Source organism: Setaria italica, chromosome II, assembly GCF_000263155.2.
Source record: "Setaria italica strain Yugu1 chromosome II, Setaria_italica_v2.0, whole genome shotgun sequence".
In the NCBI taxonomy this organism is placed as follows: domain Eukaryota; kingdom Viridiplantae; phylum Streptophyta; class Magnoliopsida; order Poales; family Poaceae; genus Setaria; species Setaria italica.
Window position 1 is genome coordinate 7,758,751 of NC_028451.1, and position 20,832 is coordinate 7,779,582.

General features: G+C 45.4%; 1 protein-coding gene across 3 annotated transcripts; it reads left to right on the plus strand.

Moving 5' to 3' along the window:
- Nucleotides 1-9,361: 9,361 nt before the first annotated feature.
- LOC101773578 (tyrosine-specific transport protein 2) lies at nucleotides 9,362-16,718 on the plus strand. Of its 3 annotated transcripts, XR_002676241.1 has the most exons (4): nucleotides 9,362-10,814; nucleotides 11,708-11,807; nucleotides 12,844-12,957; nucleotides 14,419-14,865. XR_002676241.1 is itself a non-coding variant. In XM_004955768.3 (3 exons), the coding sequence occupies exons 1-2, from the start codon at nucleotides 9,412-9,414 to the stop codon at nucleotides 11,799-11,801; spliced, it is 1,497 nt and encodes a 498-aa protein (XP_004955825.1). In that variant the 5' UTR covers nucleotides 9,362-9,411; the 3' UTR covers nucleotides 11,802-11,807; nucleotides 12,844-13,645. The 3 variants fall into 3 exon arrangements, 2 of the variants coding, with proteins under 2 accessions (XP_004955825.1, XP_022679579.1); XM_004955768.3 differs by lacking the exon at nucleotides 14,419-14,865 and having other exon boundaries at nucleotides 12,844-13,645; XM_022823844.1 differs by lacking the exons at nucleotides 9,362-10,814; nucleotides 11,708-11,807 and having other exon boundaries at nucleotides 12,846-12,957; nucleotides 14,419-16,718.
- The last annotated feature ends 4,114 nt before the right edge of the window (nucleotides 16,719-20,832 follow it).

Consider the following 20,832-nt stretch of genomic DNA (forward strand, 5'->3'; position numbering starts at 1 on the left):
GCTATATCAATTTGCGATATATTTTACTTTGCAGTTTACTGTTTCATAGGAAAAGCCTGCGGGATAAATAATAAATCGGTTCATGATTATCAAATTGAGTTGTGCTGTGCTGTGTATAACCTGTGTTGCGCTGCGCAATCTGCACTACAGTATCACACCAGTATCCTATCAGGTTAATTGAGAAATCAAATGTCAGGATAACTAGTTAGTCATATTAGAAAAAGAGTTTGCTGCTGCTTCTCAGATTTCGAGGCATCTTGTATCAAACAAGGAAGAGTCCTTTTAGAAAAATAACATCTCACTAAGATCTGATCAAAAATATCCCAAAATATATTAAAGAAAATAGATGGATTAGTGCAACAATCATAGATCCTGAATATATTTTCACGTGAAAAAGAAATTACTATATGAATACGGTTTGTGCAACAGCATAATAATTAGGAGGCAACTACTGACCTGGAAGAATCTTTGGCAGAATAAGATGCTTAATCTAAACAAAACCGAACGTGTTACCTAAAATGCTCTTGCCCCCGTACACTGTAAATTTCCTGGGTAGGATGGAGATGCCTTCATTCCACGCTGGCATGAAGCAGCGGCAACGCCTGAAGCGTCTAGCCCTGACGGTGACGGCAGCGAGGGCCACCTCCGGCGACCAGGAAACAGCAACCCACCCACCTTCACCAGCATCTCAGTGGCCGAAGTGAGTCTGCCGAGCAAGCTCTAACCTCCATCCACCTGATCTTGTCCAAGCTCCACCCTAGTGGTCGAAGTGAGTTCGTCGTGCAAGCTCTCTAGCTTCCACTTGATCTTGCCCAGCTCCACCTTTCATTGTGTGGCTATCCCCTAGCACCAGGCTAGGTCTAAGTAATGTCCGTCGAGCAAGCTCTCAAGTCTTAAACCCCCAGCATTAAGGCCAAACCTATTGGAACCTTGCCGAGCTTCACCCGCCGAAGGGCAAGGCCCTGGGTTAAAGCTGAGCTCATAGTGCAAGCCACATCACCCAGCACCCACATCATACATAGGATCTATCCCAAAACCCAGCCGTTATGCTGTCGGACTCAAACCTCGTATATCATCCAAATCCTAGCTGATCAAAACCCTACACATCAACAAAACCTAGCCGTTATGCTGCCCGTCCAAAACCCTAGGAAATCCATTAGTACATTTCTTAGAAATTCTTTTAAAGTCTATTCCTAATTCTCTTAGAAATTCAACAATTATATCCATTAATTATTTAAAAACTTACTTCAAAATAATTAATAAACCATTCATCCTTTATTCAGGAGTTATCCATAGAAACCTGATAATTCCCAAAACATCCATCAAACCGTCCTTCTCAATTTTCTTTAGTCGTACATTGATTGCTTGAATTGATTGTATATTTATTTATTTGTTTATATGCTTGTGTGATCTGAGGACGTGACAAAGACCCGATCAAGGATCCAGAAGATTTGAAGCTAAAGGGCTGGCCATCTAGAAGACGCGTATATACGCTAGCCTAACAAGGCTCCGACAAGAAGCCGAGGATCCAGAAGGCAGGAAGTTAGGACCTGGTCAACCTAGAAGATGAATTAAGGATCGCTAATGAAGGCAAGTTCTAGAAACAACGTCCTTAATCATATTTTCATCCTATTGTTATAGATAAGAAAGTATACCAAGATAATAATTTGACTTGCATGATTTCTAAAAACTATAAGGACAGCCCCTCGATTCCCTCCCTCGCCTTGACTTGAAGCCATAGCTAGCTAGAAATCCTATTAATGACCCCGGTCACGGCCAGGTCGATGATCGAGTGTCATTTAGAAATAGAATTCTTTAGGAATATCACAATCATAATGATTTATGGAAAATCCTAGAAGGTGTGAGTTTAATAAAATGAACCAACTGAAGAGTTAGAAACCCCTAAGGACACGACATGGGAGTAAGGGGGCAGCCTTGATGGAGGATCCTGCTCCAATGCTTACTTCGGTCATATAAGGATTGGCTCACGGGAAAGACTTTCTAGTGAAATGTGCAACCATACATGCTAAAAAGGTACATCCTTTGGGAGTGCCTATTCATGTGAGGCCATGATTCACACCCCACCAGAGGAGCCTAGTAAACCATCCCAAGGGGCCACGGTGGGCAACAGGTAGACTAGAGCAGGACCTTCATATAGTCACAGATCTGGTCACCATGGGTCACAGACCTGGTGGCATTGTATGCCACGTTAGAATGCATCTGTTTTCGGGGATAGTATGTCCAAATGTGGACATGGCATGGCCCCTGTTTAGACCCGAGTCGTACCTGTGGATGGAGCTATGGAATGTTATCTAGAGATTGACGCTAGTAGGTATGGGTCTCATAGGTCAGCACCACCTGAAGCTGAGGTATTGGCTGATTGAACATATGGATAAAGTGTACACCTCTACGCAGAGTCATAATCTATCTGGATAGCCGAGGCTCACGGTTATGAGCTCACATAGTCAAAGCTCCTATTGATTAGTAATCATGTGTTTATAGGTGTGTTGGTGAGATAGGGCCGAGGCCCTAAGAGAATAATTTGGATTAAGGTGGAAGCCAGCCCAGAAGGACCCCGACGGTCTCTGGGGCTCTTTAAAACTTGGAAACTAGTAGGGGAGGTAAGATTCCCCCTCCAGGGCTAACAACTTAAAAAGAATATATACTTTCTTCCTCTTCTTTTCCAAAACTCACCTCACCTTGCATAAAATAGATTTATTAATAAAAACAAACCTCATATCCTTTCCTTGATTATCCCCCGCATTTAATATAATTTTAACGCTACAATTTGCTAAGTACCAATCATAAGTGTACTCAGGCTTGCTTTCATTTATATAGGATTAGGACTTGTATGTGCTATAAATTCATTCTACCTGTGGAACTCTCCGCTATGTAAAGGTGAAACCTATTTTCTATGACTTTATGCATCTTTTATTGTTATGATACTAATCTGTGATGAGAACTGTATCAGCCTATTGATGTAGGGACTAATACAGGTAATCAGCGGGACCCTCAGAGTAAGCCCCCACATGAGCAATATATAAATACTAAGTGATCTTTATACGTGGGTCCCACGTCAGTAGTCCTTATGCCTATTTCTATGCCCACAATGCTGAACCATGTATGGACTGTAAGCTGAGGTCCATTTAGCACATAAAATATTTATCCAGCCACATAGAGAAAGGGAAGACGGGAGAGAGATTATATTATTTTATCCTTATGGGTGGACTATATGCTTATGGGTACCTACAAGGGTGGATTGCTATATAGACTATTTGCACAATGGTGAGGTAGGCCATATAGGACTATAAAGACTACTGTTTCTCTCCATTGTGGCTAATCTTGCACGCGAGCTTGTCCGGGGTGGAGCAGCTTGAAAATCGTGTGGTAAGGAACCAGCGTGGCTTTGATATTGTGTGGTAGGAGAGAAAATGAAAAGAGAGAGGAAGGTGGAAAATCCCCTTTGTAAAGGGGGAGGGGAGGGAGGAATAAAAGGATTGAGAAAAAAATATAGTGGAAAGAAACTGGAAAAGAGGATTTGTTTTTTTAGAAAATGGAATTATTTTTAGCCTCTACGACCGCACACAGCAGCCAATCTTTTATAGCAATTTCAGATTTAAATCTAACGAAAGTAAAGATAACAGTTCACAAAATAAAGGAAATAATCATAAGCAAAGTCTATTATTGCTTCTCCATTCCTTCTTAGCAAAGATATCAAGAGTGATAACCTCCAATACTTTGCTTCCCATACGGATAGTGTGGCGGCCGCCCAAATTAACCTGACTAAAATGCATATAAGTCGCCTGACACGCGATTATGCACTTTAAGCAAGTCAACCTGGTCGACTGTCGGATTTCATTCGATGAACCACTTACACAGGATCGAGAAGCATCGCTCACATGAAGGTGAGAAGCACAGAGATTACAACATTCCCATCACATTGACTTAGTTCCACAAATTATTACATCAAAGTTTCTGAAATTCAAGCAAATTTGCAAGGTTCAAACAGTCGAATAAAACAAGCGGAAGCTAAATGTCGATACATGATATCATGACGAAGCTGATCATGATATCAAAAATTCTTGCCCTCGCCGTCCGAGGAGGGATCCCACTCGACAGTCCAGCCCGGAGGGAGCTGGGTAGGCCAAGTGGTGCTAGTAGCCAAATTATTAACATCACCTGAAAAGTTAAGCCACAACAAGGCTGAGCAACTAATACTCAGCAAGACTGACCCGTCGGATAAACTATTTTACCAAAACCTAGACATGCAAGGCTTTTCTGGCTCTGGGTTTGCTTTACCAAAAGCGTCTAAAATAGGTCCTTACTTTCAATATTTTAGCTCAAGTTCTATGTTCTTTTTCCAGTCTAGATTAGCAACTTATACTAAGCAAGCATAGTTTCCAAGCAATTAAAGAACAAGCATCAACTTAATATCATCATCATGTTCCATCGTTACTTAGTGCAGAATAGCGATCAAGTAGTCCCAAACTGTGAGAGGCAGACAAATAGATTCGAGTTTATTAACCATGCATGGCGAACCTAATCTCATGACATCCGCGCACCACGAGGGGTCGCATCATTTGTCAGCCATCCCCATCGATCCCTTAGGCACGTGTCAGGGCCAACTGCCTTTGGCATGCAATGCTCCATAATCCCGGCCTTTGCTGTACTATGACCGCACTTGCACCCACATGATGCACCATGGGAAACGACATTCCAAGGACAACCGGAGGGTATGCCACGCCCCAGTTCAATCAGGTACTAGGCTTCCCCGTCCCATACTAGGTATGAGATTAGTACTTTCAAACACTTGATCACGAACGCTGACACGTTTCGACCTTAGTCCATTTTCATTTAGACAGACAGGGCAAACCACCAAGTACCGAACATAAGCCCGACCCCGTCCGTCATCCTTATAGTTGCAACATAAATAAAACATTCAACTCCTATAACTCGCGAGTGAGAGGAAATCACTTGACTTTTACCGGGACTTATTAAGCATGGCAACTACTCGACCTTTAACAACTAGTATTCAGATCAATGGTACTAAATTCATGCATCTATGGTTTCAATCAACTCCTACAAACGTAAATGCACAATCATAAGCATCACAATTGGCATCAGAGTAAAATAAGGAATTCATGCACCGGGGCTTGTATTCAGGAAAAGTTAGCGGTTCCTCGGGGTCTTGATCCGGTTCGGGATCGCCCTCCAAGTGATGAAGCTCCACAGCGGGGTCTTCCTCCGGTGCCAGGTGGAGCTCGTAGGTTCCGTCGGCGAGATTTGCTTCTATACGACATGCACATGCAAGAGTTTAGTTGTATTCGCGTGTGTACCCAACGATGCAAGGCATGGCTTAAAGAAAAAGGAGTTGCAACAGCCACATTCACTTCGACAAAGTTTAACTTTCTTTAACTTCAAACGAGTGTGGTCGGTTTAAACTTTGAGTTCGAATTTGATGGCGATTGTGTACATATATAGTTTCTTACAACTTAGAGTTGCATAAAGAGAGGGAAAGGTCGTGTTTGGGTGGTTCAAGTGCATTAGGAGAGTTACTTACTTCTGAATGTTTTTATGTACCTCTTCCAATTTTCACTTAATTAGCGTATTAAGATTTGTGCTTTTCTTTTATTCCTTTAGGTTGATTAATAAACCAAAAATGATTTCATAACCAAACAGTAGCTAAAGGCACTGAGAAAATTACAGCACCTCACTTAAGCCATCAATAAGTTACTGTAAAATTTTGGAAGTCATTGGGTGACTCAAAAAGGAATTACATGCATTTTATTATTAACGGTAGCATGAGCTTAACTTTTTCTATCTCCAAAATTAAAGTGCAACAGAGGGTGCATTTTAACCATTATGTTAAGGGTGTGTTACAGGAGGTTTGATGAATTTTTCATGATTTTTGGAGAAGGACAACTATTTTCTCTATTTTCCTTCTAATTAGACATGCTTAACAAGGAAGGTGTTTTTATTTCTGATTTGCACAACAACTTATATTTTTCCAACAAACCATACAGCAAAACAAACTTAACCCAACTGGATTCACATTTTTCTGAGCTTTGGATCAAAACTTATGCAAAAAGGAAGATTTAATCTTAGATTCCCAAATTAAAGTTAAATCAGTGACTTTAAGTTCTAGGCCAGAGCCCTAACCATTTTTCTGAGCTTCTACACATAGAAACAAGCATCACAGAGTTGGTTTTACATTTTTCTCACTTTTCTTCTATTTATTAGGATTTAAAAGGCCTAAACCATGATTAAAAGCATAGGATATTATTTACAACAGTAACATGAGCAAACTTATTTTTCTTAGGAACTAGACACAGTAAGGATTCCAACAAAAGTGGTTTGGTATTTTTATGATTTTTCTACGATTTACTGGGCATTTACAAAATTTAACTCTTTTTCTGCCTATATTTAAAATAAAAAGCCGAGGCAAACTTGCATCCTACCCCCTGCGTCTACGGGTTAAACACGCAGGGGTCCCTGAGTTTTTGTGCCCAGGCCCCTAGAAAGAATGGGGAAGACGCAATGTCGTCCCCGGGGGCGCACGTGGCGGCGGCGAGGAAATCCCCGGCAATGTTCGCCGGCGTGGATGAGGCAACAAGTTGCCGGAGAGGCTCAGGGGCTCACCTAAGCTCGATTTGGCGGGGTTGGGGCGACGGAGACGGCCGGCGGGGGTCGGAATGCGGCGGCGGCGGCAGAGCTTGGCGGGCGGCGGTGCAGGCGGCGTTCCGGCACACCGGCGGCGTCGGGAGGCCACGTGCGCTGAGGGGTGGCGAAGCAGGCGGAGAAGTCGTCAGAGTGCGGGGTGGCACGGAGGTGTGAGCTCCACGGGAGCCTAGCGGCGGCGCAGAGGAGAAAGCAGAGGCACAGTTGCGGGCGGTGGCAAAGGGTGGCGCTAACGGCGGGCGTGACCCTTTTATAGGGCAGCGGTGGAGCGGAGGGTCGAGGCGGGGCTACGGTGGCGGGAGGATAAGTCCGGGGAGCGGTGGGTGTGCGCGCGAGGAGGCCATTGGCCAGCGGCACCATTGGGCTGGGGAGGCAGAGCTCCGGGCGCTCTCCCGCCACGATTGGCCTCGGGCGGAGCGTGTCGTGTGCATCCGGTATGTCGGGCGGGCGAAGCGGAGGGCCACGGCCTGGGTTGGGCAAGCAGGCGGAGGCGCGGGACGTCGACGGCGTGGCGGCTTCTCCGGCGGGCGGGCGACGCGCGGGTTGGGCGGAGTAGAAGCGCGTCAGGGGGAAGGCACGCGCGCGGCCGGCGGTTGGCCAGCCCGGCATTCGCCCCGTCCTGTCGCAGGCGCGGGTTGGGCGTCGTGGCTCTCGCCCCGTCGCTGTCTCACCGGGGATAGGGCGCTGGCGAGCTGCCGGTGGCCGGCGGCCACGCGGCACGCGGCGCGCGAGCGTCGAGGTCAATTCGGGCAGTAAGCCCGACCAGCTTTGGGAGCTCCTTTCTCCAAATTTTTCAACTAAACCTTCAAAACTCCTTTAAGAAAACTTGTTCAACTCTGGGTGTAGTTCAAACTTGGTTTAAGGTGCTCATTCAGATTTGGAAAGAATTTGGAGATACCTCGAGCCAAAGTTTGCCAAAAATCTGGAAATCCAGACTTACTCAATTTGGCCGGCAAGGTGGAAATTCAGGGGTTTAGCTATCTTTGACTCGATTTTAGGGGAGCTTCTGAGTTGAATTAGACTTAAGAGTTATTGAAGGTGTTGCTCTCCAAACTGAGGACTTCAACTTCTATTTAGGGTTTTTCTTGAGTTTAGTTCAAAAATTTGGAGGAACGCCCTCGCCAAGAGGTGCACTCTGAGCAGTTTTCCAGACTTAAGTGTTCTGGCGCCCAGCGGCTGAGTTGACTATTTTACCCAACTTTGACGAAGATTTTGAATAGGTTCGGATCCGATTTGGACCTGAGTCAGTGTAATAAAGTTGGAACACACTCGAGGGACTACAACTTTTATTCAGGCCTGACTTGAGTTTAGATATGAATTCATGAGATAACAGATTGCAAATTTGAAGGAAAACTTGAATTTCAGGACTTAGGTGGTTTATAGGGTCCTTTAGTACTTCGGTTTTGATTCCTGTTTTTGACCTCCTCCCACTCCAAATTAGTCAAAGTGTCTTTAACAAAAGTTGTTTGAAATTAAAAGTTTTACAACTCTTATTTGGCAAAAAATTTAAATTTGCATATAAAATCTCAAGTTTTATTTTGAACTCCAAAAAGAGCTTCTTAGGGTTAAAATGGACATTTCACTTCTTTGCTTAGTGACTAACCACTGGTTTAGATTTAAAAGCAGTTAATTTAGGTAGAGTTGTTACAGATAGTCTCCCTTGTGTCTTTATGCTGCAGTAGGGACCAATATCGCAGCCAATAAGCTTCCCTGAATAATGCCTGAATCGTTTTTTCTCAAAAACCATATCATTGCGAGTACCCCAAATAGCCCACATAAGTGCAGCAACCCCACAAAAATCAATCTTCTTTTCTTCTTATCTATGCTGGTTAACCAATTTCCAAGCATGTGAGTAATTGATCTAGGGATTTGTTGAAGTAGATTTTTTCTTCGCTCAATCTTTCCACGGCTAAAAAGAGAAAAGGGGAAAAGAATACGGTGGAGATACTCTAATAGAGCTATGATACGTGTGATGATTATCTTCTTATTCTAAATTTTTAAATATATCAATACTCTAAATTTTAAAAATTTTGAGGAAAGTTTTTTCCAGAGTGGTGAAGTTTGTACTAAAAATTGCAGTGATATACTCGCTCTCTCGTAAACTACTATTCATTTTAGTTTTTCTAGATAAAAAACTTTTGATATGAATTGTATGTCTGGATACATAATAAGGAGGTGTTTGGATACACCCTCCTAAACTTTAGCGTCACATCGGATGTTTGGATACTAATTAGAATTATTAAATATAGTCTAATTATAAAACTAATTACACAAATGGAGTCTAATTCGCGAGACGAATCTATTAAGCTTAATTAGTCCATGATTTGACAACGTGGTGCTACAGTAACCATTTGCTAATGATGAATTAATTAGGCTTAATAGATTCGTCTCGCGAATTAGTATAGGGGTTTTGCAGTTAATTTTATAATTAGCTCATGTCTAGTCCTCCTAATTAGCGTCCGAACATCCTATATGACCTTACTTTAGGACCTCATATCCAAACACCCCCTAAAAATTATGTATCTCGAAAAGTCAAAATAGTAATTTGAGATGGAACTTGGGACGGATGGAGTATTTGTTTTTTTTCAAAGAGCAGAAGATAGGGTTTAAAATTTCATAAACACCTAAGATACAGTGTCTTGCTGCTTGTCTCAGTCAAGCGGTCAAGCCAAATCTCATAACCACCTTCGTTGACCTTCCCCAATCCAACCATTGACCTCACAAATTCCAGCCATGCTACTCTCCCGCCGCCACCTCCACCACCACAAATTCACCCCCTCCTCACCGCCGGCCGCCTTTCCCTCTCCCCTTCTCCGCCGTCTCCGTCCGCTGCGCCCCCCAACCCTTGCATCCGCGAACGCCCCGCCACGATCGCCACTACCGCTCCCATTTCCGTTTCCACGGCGTCAATGGCGGTGGCGGCGCAGCACCGGCGGCGCCGGCGACGCCGTCCTGGAACCGCAACCCGTAGAGGCCGATGCCAACGCCACAGGAGGTGGAAAGAAGAGCTTCTGGGCGGCGGTGAGCCTCATCATCGGCACGGCGGTCGGGCCGGGCATGCTGGGCCTGCCGTCCGCCACCATCCGCTCCGGCCAGGCGCCCTCAGCGGCCGCCATCCTTCTCTCCTGGGCCTACGTCGTGTCCTCCATCGTCCTCGTCGCCGAGCTCAGCTTCTCCGCCATGGAGCGGGACGGCGTTGACGAGGTCAGCTTCACGGGACTTGCGTCGAGCACCCTGGGGCCGGACCTTGGCGCGGTCGTCGCCGTCGTCTACGCCGCGCTCAGCTTCTCCCTCATCGTCGCCTGCGTCGCCGGCATCGGCTCGCTCGTCGCCCAGCTGTTCCCCAGGGTCAACCCAGTCCTCGCCAATGCCCTGTTCCCGTGCTTCGCCGGCGTCCTCATCGCCTTCTTCCCCTTCAAGGCCGTGGACGGTGCCAACCGGGCCCTGTGTGGCCTGATGCTTGTCTCCATCACCGCGCTCGTGGTGACCGGCGTGTCCGTCGGCCGGAGCAGCTTGTTGAGATCTCTCGGCTACGCTTGCTGGACCCCGGGCGCCATCCTGCCAGCCGTACCGGTGGCCGTGCTCACGCTCGGGTTTCATGTCATCACTCCATTCATGTGCAAAATTGTGGGGGATTCAGTGTACGATGCTCGGAGAGCGATACTGATTGGGGGTGCTGTGCCATTGGCAATGGTGCTGTCGTGGAATGCGGTCATTCTCGGGCTGGCAAGTGCTGGTGGTAATGCTGGAATAGGTGATCCTATTAAGCTGCTTCTCTCGGTGAATCCAGCTGCATTACCTGCTGTTCGAGGCTTTGCCTTTGCTGCATTGGCAACGAGCCTGATAGGATATGCAGTGAGCTTTCCGAAGCAGTTGGCAGACACATTCGAGTTGATTGTTCAGAGGTTTTCTCCGAAGCAAGGAAGCATGCAGCATTCTGATTCTAGTAGTGGTTATGGAAGAAATTGGGTGATTCTGACTTGGATGGTGTTAATCATTCCTATCTTTATTGCGTCATTCTTCTCAGCAGCCTTCTCCAGGGCATTGGATTTTGCCGGGGTTTACGCAAACTGCTTCTTGTTTGGGATCCTGCCTCCAGTCATGGCCTGGATTCATCGATCACAGAAGAGAAAGAGGTAAGCTGGATGATAGAATCTTTAGTTTTCAACATTTATATAACTGTTCTAATCCAAATGAAACAATAAGGAGTATAGTAAATTTCTGAAATGATGACAAATAAGTGTAGAGTAATTGCATTTGCAACATTAATCAGTTGTTCCATCAGATTGGTGCTTGTTAATTGAGTAGCTCAAGGGTTCTTTGTTTCTTCAGAAGGCATTAAATCACACTCCCACTTCAAGAATCAGGGCACTTATTTCATATCGCTTCTTGCTATTAAATTAGCCTGTGGATAATCCATTTCACTTTTTTTGCACTATACAATCTCTTGCTATCTGGTGCTGACCTTTACTTCTCTTGATGTGAACCTGCCATTCATTTACATTTTAGACCAATTCTGGTGGCAGGTTTAGTCTGTGCAAGTAATCTGGCTTTATCATATTCAGTTAACAAGTCATCCATCTTGTGTCGTACAGTAGGCAAACTAAAACTCCTGCTACAGTTCCTTTCAATCAAAAAGTGGCCTCCTTGGACATTATATATTTGATCTAGGTGGCAGGGGATCAATTCTTGAATGTTAAATGCAGTGGCGGACCTGGGGCCCAGGCTGCAGCCCTGGTTCAGAGCCAAAAAAATCAATGCATATGCTCTAAACTTTGCTAATATTAAGGGTTCAAATCACTGCTCTTGTATTAACAGCCTAGCATGTTTCTGGAGCTGCCCCTGGTTAATCGTATATTATTGCAAAGGATGATATAATTTATCGTTGTCTTAGAACTGGTTGGGGTAACAAAAGTTTTTAAACTGTTGATCTGTACTTTGTAGACTCCATATGATGTTCAAACATCATTGTCACTTAGTGTCTGTTGAATATTAATCCCAGTTTTGATTATGCTGCTTCATCTTTTAGATCACCTGATTCCTGTGAAGATATTTTGCCTGGTGGAAATGCCGCTCTCTTGATACTTTTCAGTATTGCTGTGGTCCTAGCAATCTGGCACTAGAAGAAGGTAACAACATCAGGGAGTTTGCTTCTTTAGCAGCTCATTAGTCCATCACAAGCATTATTGTAGTTAGAACTTTCAGATTTTCATTGTTCAAGGTTCTCATACTTTAATTCCTCTCTTCCATGTTTCCTGTTGAATTTCCTCTTTCAATGCCTTTTGATGTCAACATTGTAACTGCATTGCTGAACTAGGTAAGTTTTTTTAGGGAAATTTTAAAAATGCATGCATACAAATATCTAAATCGTGCAAAAGAACTATTAAGCTGATTGATGGTGATACTTGTGAGCTGTGTCTGTTCAAATTAGCTAAATTTTGGGAAGAATACTAGTGTTTTTAAGAAAATGTTTTTATTTTGTAAAGATACTAGTTTGTATGTTATCTGGATTTTGTGCAGCAGCAACGATGCTGAAGGTTCAGTAGTAGAGATGTGCAGAGATTTTTGCTGTATTTGCCTCTCCTTTTTGCCTAACTGCTATATACTCAAGTTGGGCTAATATATAGATTGAAGGTCGTGGTGCGTCGTGTTTCACACTTTCACATGTTTACAATCACTTATATGTTATTATGCCATACGCTCCACATGTCCCTAGTCAGGCTCCTGTGTGTTGATATATGCCATAGGCTCCACACAATTGTCTGTAAGTGTCCCAAGTGACTGAAATGATAGTTCATTCTACTAGCAAAAGAAGTCACTTCCTGTCGATGAACTACCTGATGTTTGAGTTAGTGGTGAATATACGCTTCCAACAGTTCACATAATACGAAATAAATGTTGATAAAATACTTTTTGCGGAAAACCTTAACTGTGTTCTGGTTCCATAAAAGATAGTGATCAACCTTCTTGAAGTCACATCACCTTTTAGGCTTTTACACAATGTGTTTGCAGTGCTGCCTTGGTTAAGATCATCTGACTGAATGCGTAACATTTTCTGAATATGCTGGAGTCCTTTGATAGTTTGATGTGATCTGCCCTGATCTGAAATGTTGTGCTAGGTAACTATACTGCATATCTATCTCAGTATAATTACTCGCTCTGTAGGTCTCATAGCTGTTGTGCCAGATCGTGGAGGATGCCGCTCGATGCTCGATATCACCCTTTCTCCATCTGACCACCATCCCTGTTCAGTGCACCTTTGTGGCTTTTGACATTAAGGTACTCCAGCAATGCTCAAATCCTCACAAGCATATAAAACACAAAGGTTTTTGCGTTGAACACTCATGTAAAATGCTGCTTTGTACTGAACGTGAAATCCATAGCTTATCAGGAACTTGATGTGCTGATTTTGTCGAGTTGTTAGACTCTTACAAGAATAGGCACATGCAGGCTTCAGGTTCCTGCCTTTGGTATCATTTGCTGTCGTCAGGGAAGGAGCAGTGGCAGTAGTGTAGGAAATTAAAGATTCTAGTAGTCAGATGCCATTGTTGTTGTTGACATGAATTCTCGTAGCCTTTCCTTTATGGTGAAGAAAAATAACTGCTAAAACCACAAACTACTATATGTGCTTTTTAATCATGCTATGTTCTATACTGCATATGCAAATGGTGAAATACTTCTGAATGAATGATTGTCGGTAATTGGAAATTCAAGTTGCTTGAAAATTAACTCTTTTAGTAGCTCGGTAAGGCATGCTTCAGAATTATTATGGCGTCCCTTGCATTATTGCCTTTGCCTCCCTATGTTTTACATCATAGATACCTCTTCGCCTGCTCGCTGCGGCAGGCACCATTCCAAGGCAAGGGGCATGTGCATCTGAACAGCAATGCTCGGTTGGGCTATCGTCCACTCAAATCTGTAGCTGTAGTTTGGTTAATGAATATTACTCATTTGTTCCTTCTTTGAAGTCCTGTAAACTGTGTCCACAATCTTGATAAAAATTGAAATGCTTAGAACTTTCATCAATTATATCTTGAAAAAGCTTTCATAAAAGAATATTCTTTATGATTTATAGATTGTTCCACAAAATATCTTGTTTGTAAAGCTGACATATTTTGCGAGACAAATTTCAAATCTTAAAAGTATAAGCTTGTTTTTGGGGCTTGTTTTTTGTATGGAGTATTTGTTGAGATAAAAAAATAAAATAAAAATGCGAAATCAAAAGTTACATGTTGTATACCGGGAAAAGTAAAAAGCGTAAGATGGTTTCGTATCCGTTTATGTAAAAGATAAAGTAAAAAAACTATATACGTGCTCCTCCGTTCCAAATTGTAGATCGTTTTAGTTTTGTTATGTTAATAAATATTATTATACATCTAGATACAGTATATGTATATTCAGAAAAATTAAAACGACCTACAATTTGAAATAAAATAATTTGGAATGGAGGGAGTATAACAGAAGCATGTCACCACCGTACACCTCAGCCCACGTGAACGGTTACTACTTCTGTGTATTATCTCTAGCTTCGGGGAAACGCTGTCTGGCCGATTTTATCACAAGACCGGCTGCACCAACAAAAATCTTGCGTGGATTGTCCCAATTTTTGGACTCTGTTCCATTTTTTTTTAAAAAAAAAGAGAACTTTACTCTGTCTGAAGGAACACCTCGGCTATGTCTGAAATCACTCCCAGCCCGGTTCCCAGAAATCAATCTCCCACTTCGATTCCTTGTCTGCAGATCAAGAAAGCAACTGGAAATGCTGGTCCTGGGATCCATGGCGGCCCTGGCGGCGCTCCTCCTCTTCCAGCTCGTGTTCGGCTCCGCCCGGCGTCGCAGCCGCAGCGCGCTCCTCCACGGGGCGCTGTGGCTGTCACACACGATCCTCCCTCCGCTCACCGCCTACGCCCTCGGCCTGATGCAGGCCTCACCGGCGAAGGCCGCGCTGTACCCCGTGTGGGCGCTCTCCCTCTTCCTCGTCGCCGGCGGCGCCAACTCCCCCACCGCCCACGACCTCGCCGACAACGGCCGGTGGGCGCGGCGCCTCTTCGTGTACCTTCAGTGCTACCTCTTCTTCACCATGCTGTGCCGGCTCCTCACCCTCCGGCTCCGGCGCCGGCGCCGTCACCATCCCCTTCGTTCTCCTCGCGGCCACCGTCCTCTCCTCCCACGCGTTCGGGGTCCGGGCCAGCTGGGCAGCCGGCGACCCCGGCCTGAGCAAAGCGGTGGCCGACCACATGAAGGATCACGCAGCCACCATGAACGCCGGCAAGTACCTGGTACGCGGGCCTTGTCACAGGGTAGCTCGAGGAGGAACAACAAGCTCTTCTCCCTACAGGTGTGAGATGCCCAAGGATGACGTCATCACCGTCGACATGGTCTGGGAGCTCTGCGATAGGGAAGAAGCCACCTTCGCCTCCCATGGCGTCGGAAGCTCGCGGATCAGAGGCGCCTGCCTCTCATACTCCCTGTCTCATCTTCTGAAACGACGATTCTTTGGGTTGGATTGCGCCGAGGCCGGCCTTGCTGAGACCCGGCGATTGGTGATCGACGGGTTGCTATCGGAGTACCACGCTGATGAGTACACTGAAGTGTTCAGGGTGATCGAGGTGGAGTTGGGTTTCCTCTACGACTTCTTCTACACCAAGTACGCCTGCATCTTCGAGGTGGAGACGACTTTCTTCTTCACGGCCGTTCTGAAGATCATCCTCACATTCGTGCTTGGAATAATCGTTCTCCTGAAATCAAATTTTCTACTGAAAAGTATCCCGGTCGCCGAATCAACAACGAGAACGGTCGATATCGTTGTCACCGTACTAGTTCTTGGAGTGTTCGTTGCAGTGGAAGCATGGCACACCGTAAGTTACCTGGGATCAGATTGGGCCATGGTATCACTTGCTTGCTGCCGACTGACATCAAGTACCAACAGGTTCCTCCCGTTTGCGCTCCGGAAGCCATTTGGGTTTCTTGGCAGGCGCCCGTTGTTCGGCTACTGGCACAACAGCATAGGCCAGTACTCGGTCATCGAAAGTTCACGGTTCTTGAGGCACAGCAAGGCCTTCTCCTTTGAAACCGAATTTGAACCCATGTTAGTGTTCTCGGTTACCGCCGAGTATCTCCGTCGAGCTTGGGGGAATCTGACCACAAGCAAAAGTCTGCATTTTGTGGAGTTACCTGAGATGCTGAAGCCTCAGATCATTTCCTTTCTGAAATCCAACAGTGATGGCCATCCTCTAACCAACGGGAAAGCATCATTGCAGAGAAACGGTGTCTACCGACAGTTGTCATGGACATTGCAGAACGAGACTCAAGCAGAGAACATGCTCATCTGGCATATTGCCACCGATTACCTGATAATCGCATTACCTGACGATGCGAAGGGAAGCAGGCAGAGCCTGAGCTATCAGCACCGTGAAGTCGCAACAAAACTGTCAGGCTACTGCGCGTACCTGATGTCTGAGGCACCGGAACTGCTCCCAGGGAATTCAGTGGAGACAAAGTTCATCTTCGAGCATGCATTGTATGAAGCCAGAGAAACTTTGGGATCTGAGATGCGAGAAAGAGATCAATTGCGGAAAGTCCTCACCGGTTCCGGAGATGCAGGCACCATCTTCACCAAAGGGCTCAAGCTTGGGGCAAAGCTAGAGACCATACGAGAAGGTTCCCTGCGATGGAAGCTGATGGCTGAGTTCTGGGTAGAGACCATCCTCTACGTCGCGCCATCTGACAATGCTGTGGCTCACATGGAGCGTCTTGCACAAGGTGGGGAGTTCCTGACACACATCTGGGCTCTCCTCACGCACGCCGGCATCCTGACTCGCAACCTCGAGCCGATCCCTGACTGAGCCAAGCATCTGCGTCGGCAGCCTCCTAACATTGTTCATGCGAACTGATTTGTGGTTTAATCCAGTATGACTCAGACGTGTTTCGATTCATCCAGACAAGGTTCGGGTGTGGTTAGATTCTATTGCTTCTGTAGTTTAGTTCTATGCTGATGGTAGCTCTGAGCTTGTGGCCATTAACCTGTTGAAGAGAAATAATTTCCCTCCATAACATCTTGAGTTGCATACCTGACAAATACATTGTGGAGTCATCTGGCCGCTCTCATTGCTGGCTTTTGGGGCACCGATGACCGTGTTTGGCGTCCGCTAAATACTTAGGACGCCATTGTTAGCACCTAGCAGCCATGAAATTATTTCTAAATTAAATCTGCAGCACATCACAACAAAATTCATCAGATCGCATTAGTATTTCCCATTTAGTATGACTGATGGACCAAGCTAGCGCAAAGTCAGAATCAAGTTTTAATAGTAACAGGTAGTCAACACGTCAAAATGAACAGAGACAAGAAAGGCTTGAATCTGAAACCAATTGAACATTAGTCAGTGGTAATTGGAACGATGGTTTTGTCTGCAACTAGTACGCGCGATGCGCATCGATACCAAAGATATTAACCTTAAATAATAAATTAAGTTGTTCTCTCCTTCAACTATGCTCAAACAACATCGTGTTGATGTATTAAAATAAATAAAAATCTGAAAATGAAGCAAAATTAAACATAAAATTGAACTGAAGCGCATCCAAATACAAATTCTCCAAAATTAACTGCTCCTTGCATCATAATGGTTGCGGATGCTCCTTGCATCATAATGGTTTCGGAGGGCCGCACAATAATTTCTTCACATGACAATTGCTGTTTCTTAAAAGTTTAGTACTCCCTCCTTTCCAAATTAGTATTCGTTCTGGATAGGCTATTGCATATCACCGTCCACGAACATATTGTCTACCACTAAAATCATAGGGCCGTTAATTCTTATAATAAATCTAAAAAATGCAAGCAACCGTGCTAATTCGGGGAGTAGAACCAAAGTGGATAGATTCCTTCACGAGGAACCTAACCAGCTCACCAATGCTCAGTTCACATCTTGTGTAACACCTTGTCAGCCGCATTATTGTAAATCCAAATGTGTCGGTCACTTATGAGGATAAATAGACTAATTTGAAAAGAAATCATCCAAATATTTTTTATGAAATTTACCCAATTAATATTTTCATCATCTCTATCTTCACTTTACATCTCCTGCACCCTCTATGTGAGCGGTTCGGAATGCCCAACCCTTCAACTTCTAGCATGCTTATCTCAACTCCATCACCGCTTTCTGGTCAGTTACCACCACAAATATATGTAAGAAAAAATTGGACATGATCCTGCAACACCAAAAGCCTTGAGACAATCTCAGAACAATGTCAACAGTTCATCACGACGCATATCAAACTATGGCATATTTCCACGTGATTCATAAGGGTTGCAACTTGCATCTTAAACAAATGACTGCAACTTTCAAACATGTACCAACGAATCGAAGGGTAGTGCACGCCTAACTACTTATAGCTTGATTAAAAATGTTATTATCTGATCTGCTCACAAATGGCAAATTCTTTAACCAAAATATTGTAAAAATTTTGAAACTTTGGCGTCAAATAGTTTTCATAATGTTTAGCATGAAAATATAGAAATCATGTGTTCATGTAAATTTATCCGGAAAAGTACCTAGTTACATATCCTCAAACTTATTATATATTAGAACTACTCCCCGTCCCATGCATGAAGAATTGAAGGTGCAATCTTTTTTTCATACAGATTAGTGGTAGTGTAAAATGACTCCCGTGTCACCATTTTGTTGGCCGCATAGCTAACCAGGATTACTAGAATCACAGCATCAAGTTCATTTTGGCACACAAATCAAAACTGACTACTTAATTTGCCAGGTAATTACGTTCAATTTATTGAATTGCACTCTCTTGTGGGTTTTTTTTTCAAAACTGGTGTATATTCTAAAAAGAAAAATTATGTTGATGAGTCATTAGAGTGTAGGGGTATATTTAAAAAGAAAAATTATGGTTAAATTTAAAAGGAATCCCTTATATTTTAACGGTTGCAAATAAACCTCTTAACTAAACCAGTGTATTAATCATCCTTACCTCAGCTCAACAATGGTTTATATGCCATCTCAGAGCGGTTTTGATTATATAATTGTCTAGCTAATCAATGGGCGACTCCCATTCTCCTCCTTCCAGTGCCATCATGGCCCCCACTGACAAACTAGCAAAGGTTAGGGTATATGTAGCAAAGGGTAAAGGGAAAAGTTTTGACGGGAAAATTAACGAAGCCAATTGGCATCAAACTGGTATATCGATAGGTTCGAGTTAGCATATGACATTGCTACCTAAGCAACAATTAGCTAGATGATTACATGGTCTAGATGTTTGTGAGATGGCATTAAACATATGTTAAGTCGATGTGAGGATGATTACCGCACCAGTTTAGTTAGTTAAGTAGTTGATTTGCACCAGGTGAAACATAACGGATAAAAGTTACCTTTTTATATAATATGTAAGGGATGAAAAATACACTTTTTCAATTTAAAACTGAAAGACCATAGAAAAGGAGGGAGTACCTACGTTTTGGTACAACCTTCGGGGTCTGGTTCCTGTATAGGAGTAAGAAAATACACCGGCTATGACGATCTTGAGGGAGTATGTTTGTTTTCGTATCATCTACATGGAGGCAGCAAAATCTTTTTTTTAAGACGTGCAGCACGTTTTTCATTAAGAAGAAGAGAATCACACGATACAACTTTAGGGAAACCCCAAAGTGCAAAGTTACAAGAGCCACGACCAACAACAAACAACATAAACATGACAACCGAGAAGAAAACTACCTCACCACCACCACACTAAATACGACCTAAGACGACTGATGCCTGCAAGAGAGAAAGACACCGTGAACACACGCATATCACCGCTTGCCTAACAACCCGGAGCCAGCAAAGGAAGAGTGAGGAGGTCATGCAAGACGATGCCTTCAAGAAGGAAGCGACGCCAACGCCGCCATCGTCCATCTATCCACGGATGAGCAGACCAAGTCTTCGCCTGGAAAAACCAAATGCATTTGGCGGCCACAACAACGCCCCCAACAAGGTGAGCTACGTTGAAGAACGCAACCGTTGTTGGCACCAGCGAATGCTAGGCAAGGCTTTTGCCAAAGGCCCCAGAACCAACTCCACATAGCCGACCGCCAAGGCTTGGATGAGAGCGAAAGCATCCCATCGAGCAATCCATGGCAACGATGATGAGGAACATCCGCAGGCACAGTAGAGAGGGACCACCATCACGACGACCGAAAAACAACCATGGAGCGATCAAGGAGCAACCAAGCGACCGAAGGGGGAACAGGCGGGCATGCCAGAGGGGCTCACGCCAGTGAGAAGAAGCGATCTTGGGGAGATCAGAGCACAACCTGGGTGTGGTGGTGTGTGGGTGTGGTGGGGGTGAGGGGAGGAGGAGGAGGAGGAGTGTGACCAAGGGAGGAGAGGAGGAAGGAGCGCGCGATCAACAGCCCCGTAGTAGCGCGCGGCCACTATAGACTCTACCGCCACTGGCGGGGCCCGCTTCACCCACGCACGCGCGAACCGGACGCTGCCGCTGCCGCAAGCTGCCACGCCCCCGCAGCAGCCTGCCGCCACCGTCGCCAAACCGACCTTTGGAGATTCCCTTCTGCCCACCGTCACCTGTAGATCCGGTGGTGGCCGTCGTCCAGCCACCGCGGGGTGGTCGCGGGGCTGCCGAAGCTGGCCTCAGGCAAGGTCCCCGCCGCAGCCACCAAGGATTAAGACGGGAGGACGAGGGAGGAAGGAACCGAACGCAGGTGCAACCCACGAACGGAGGTGCGACCGAACTGAGCCCCGGTGCCTTCCGCGACCCACCAGCACTGGAGGCAAGGGAGGCGGTGGTGGTGCCAGGCCAAGGGGTGACGGCCCAGGTCAGCAAGATCGGGCTAGGCACCGGTGCAGCCGAGCCTCACCGCAGCCCACCGGCGCCAGATGTGTAGGTGGGGGCGGACTGATCCACGGTGGCGGCAGGGGCGATGGCAACGCGAGCGCCCCGGTGGCCCCAAGGCGACGCTAGGCAAAGCATGGGCGGATCCGGAGCAGGGGAGGTCGGATCCGGCGTGTGGTGGCTGGAGACCACCCTCATCAGCGACGAGCAGCAACCCCGCAACCATGGCAACCTTGAAGGGGAGAGGAGGAGGGAAGGGAGGAAGGAGGGAGGGAGGGAGAGAGCGTGCGGGGCCAACTTCGACCTCGCCGCGGG

Excerpts from the sequence above, each read along its gene's own strand:
- LOC101773578 (XM_022823844.1), top strand. The coding sequence starts at position 14,916 with ATGAAGGATCACGCAGCCACCATGAACGCCGGCAAGTACCTGGTACGC.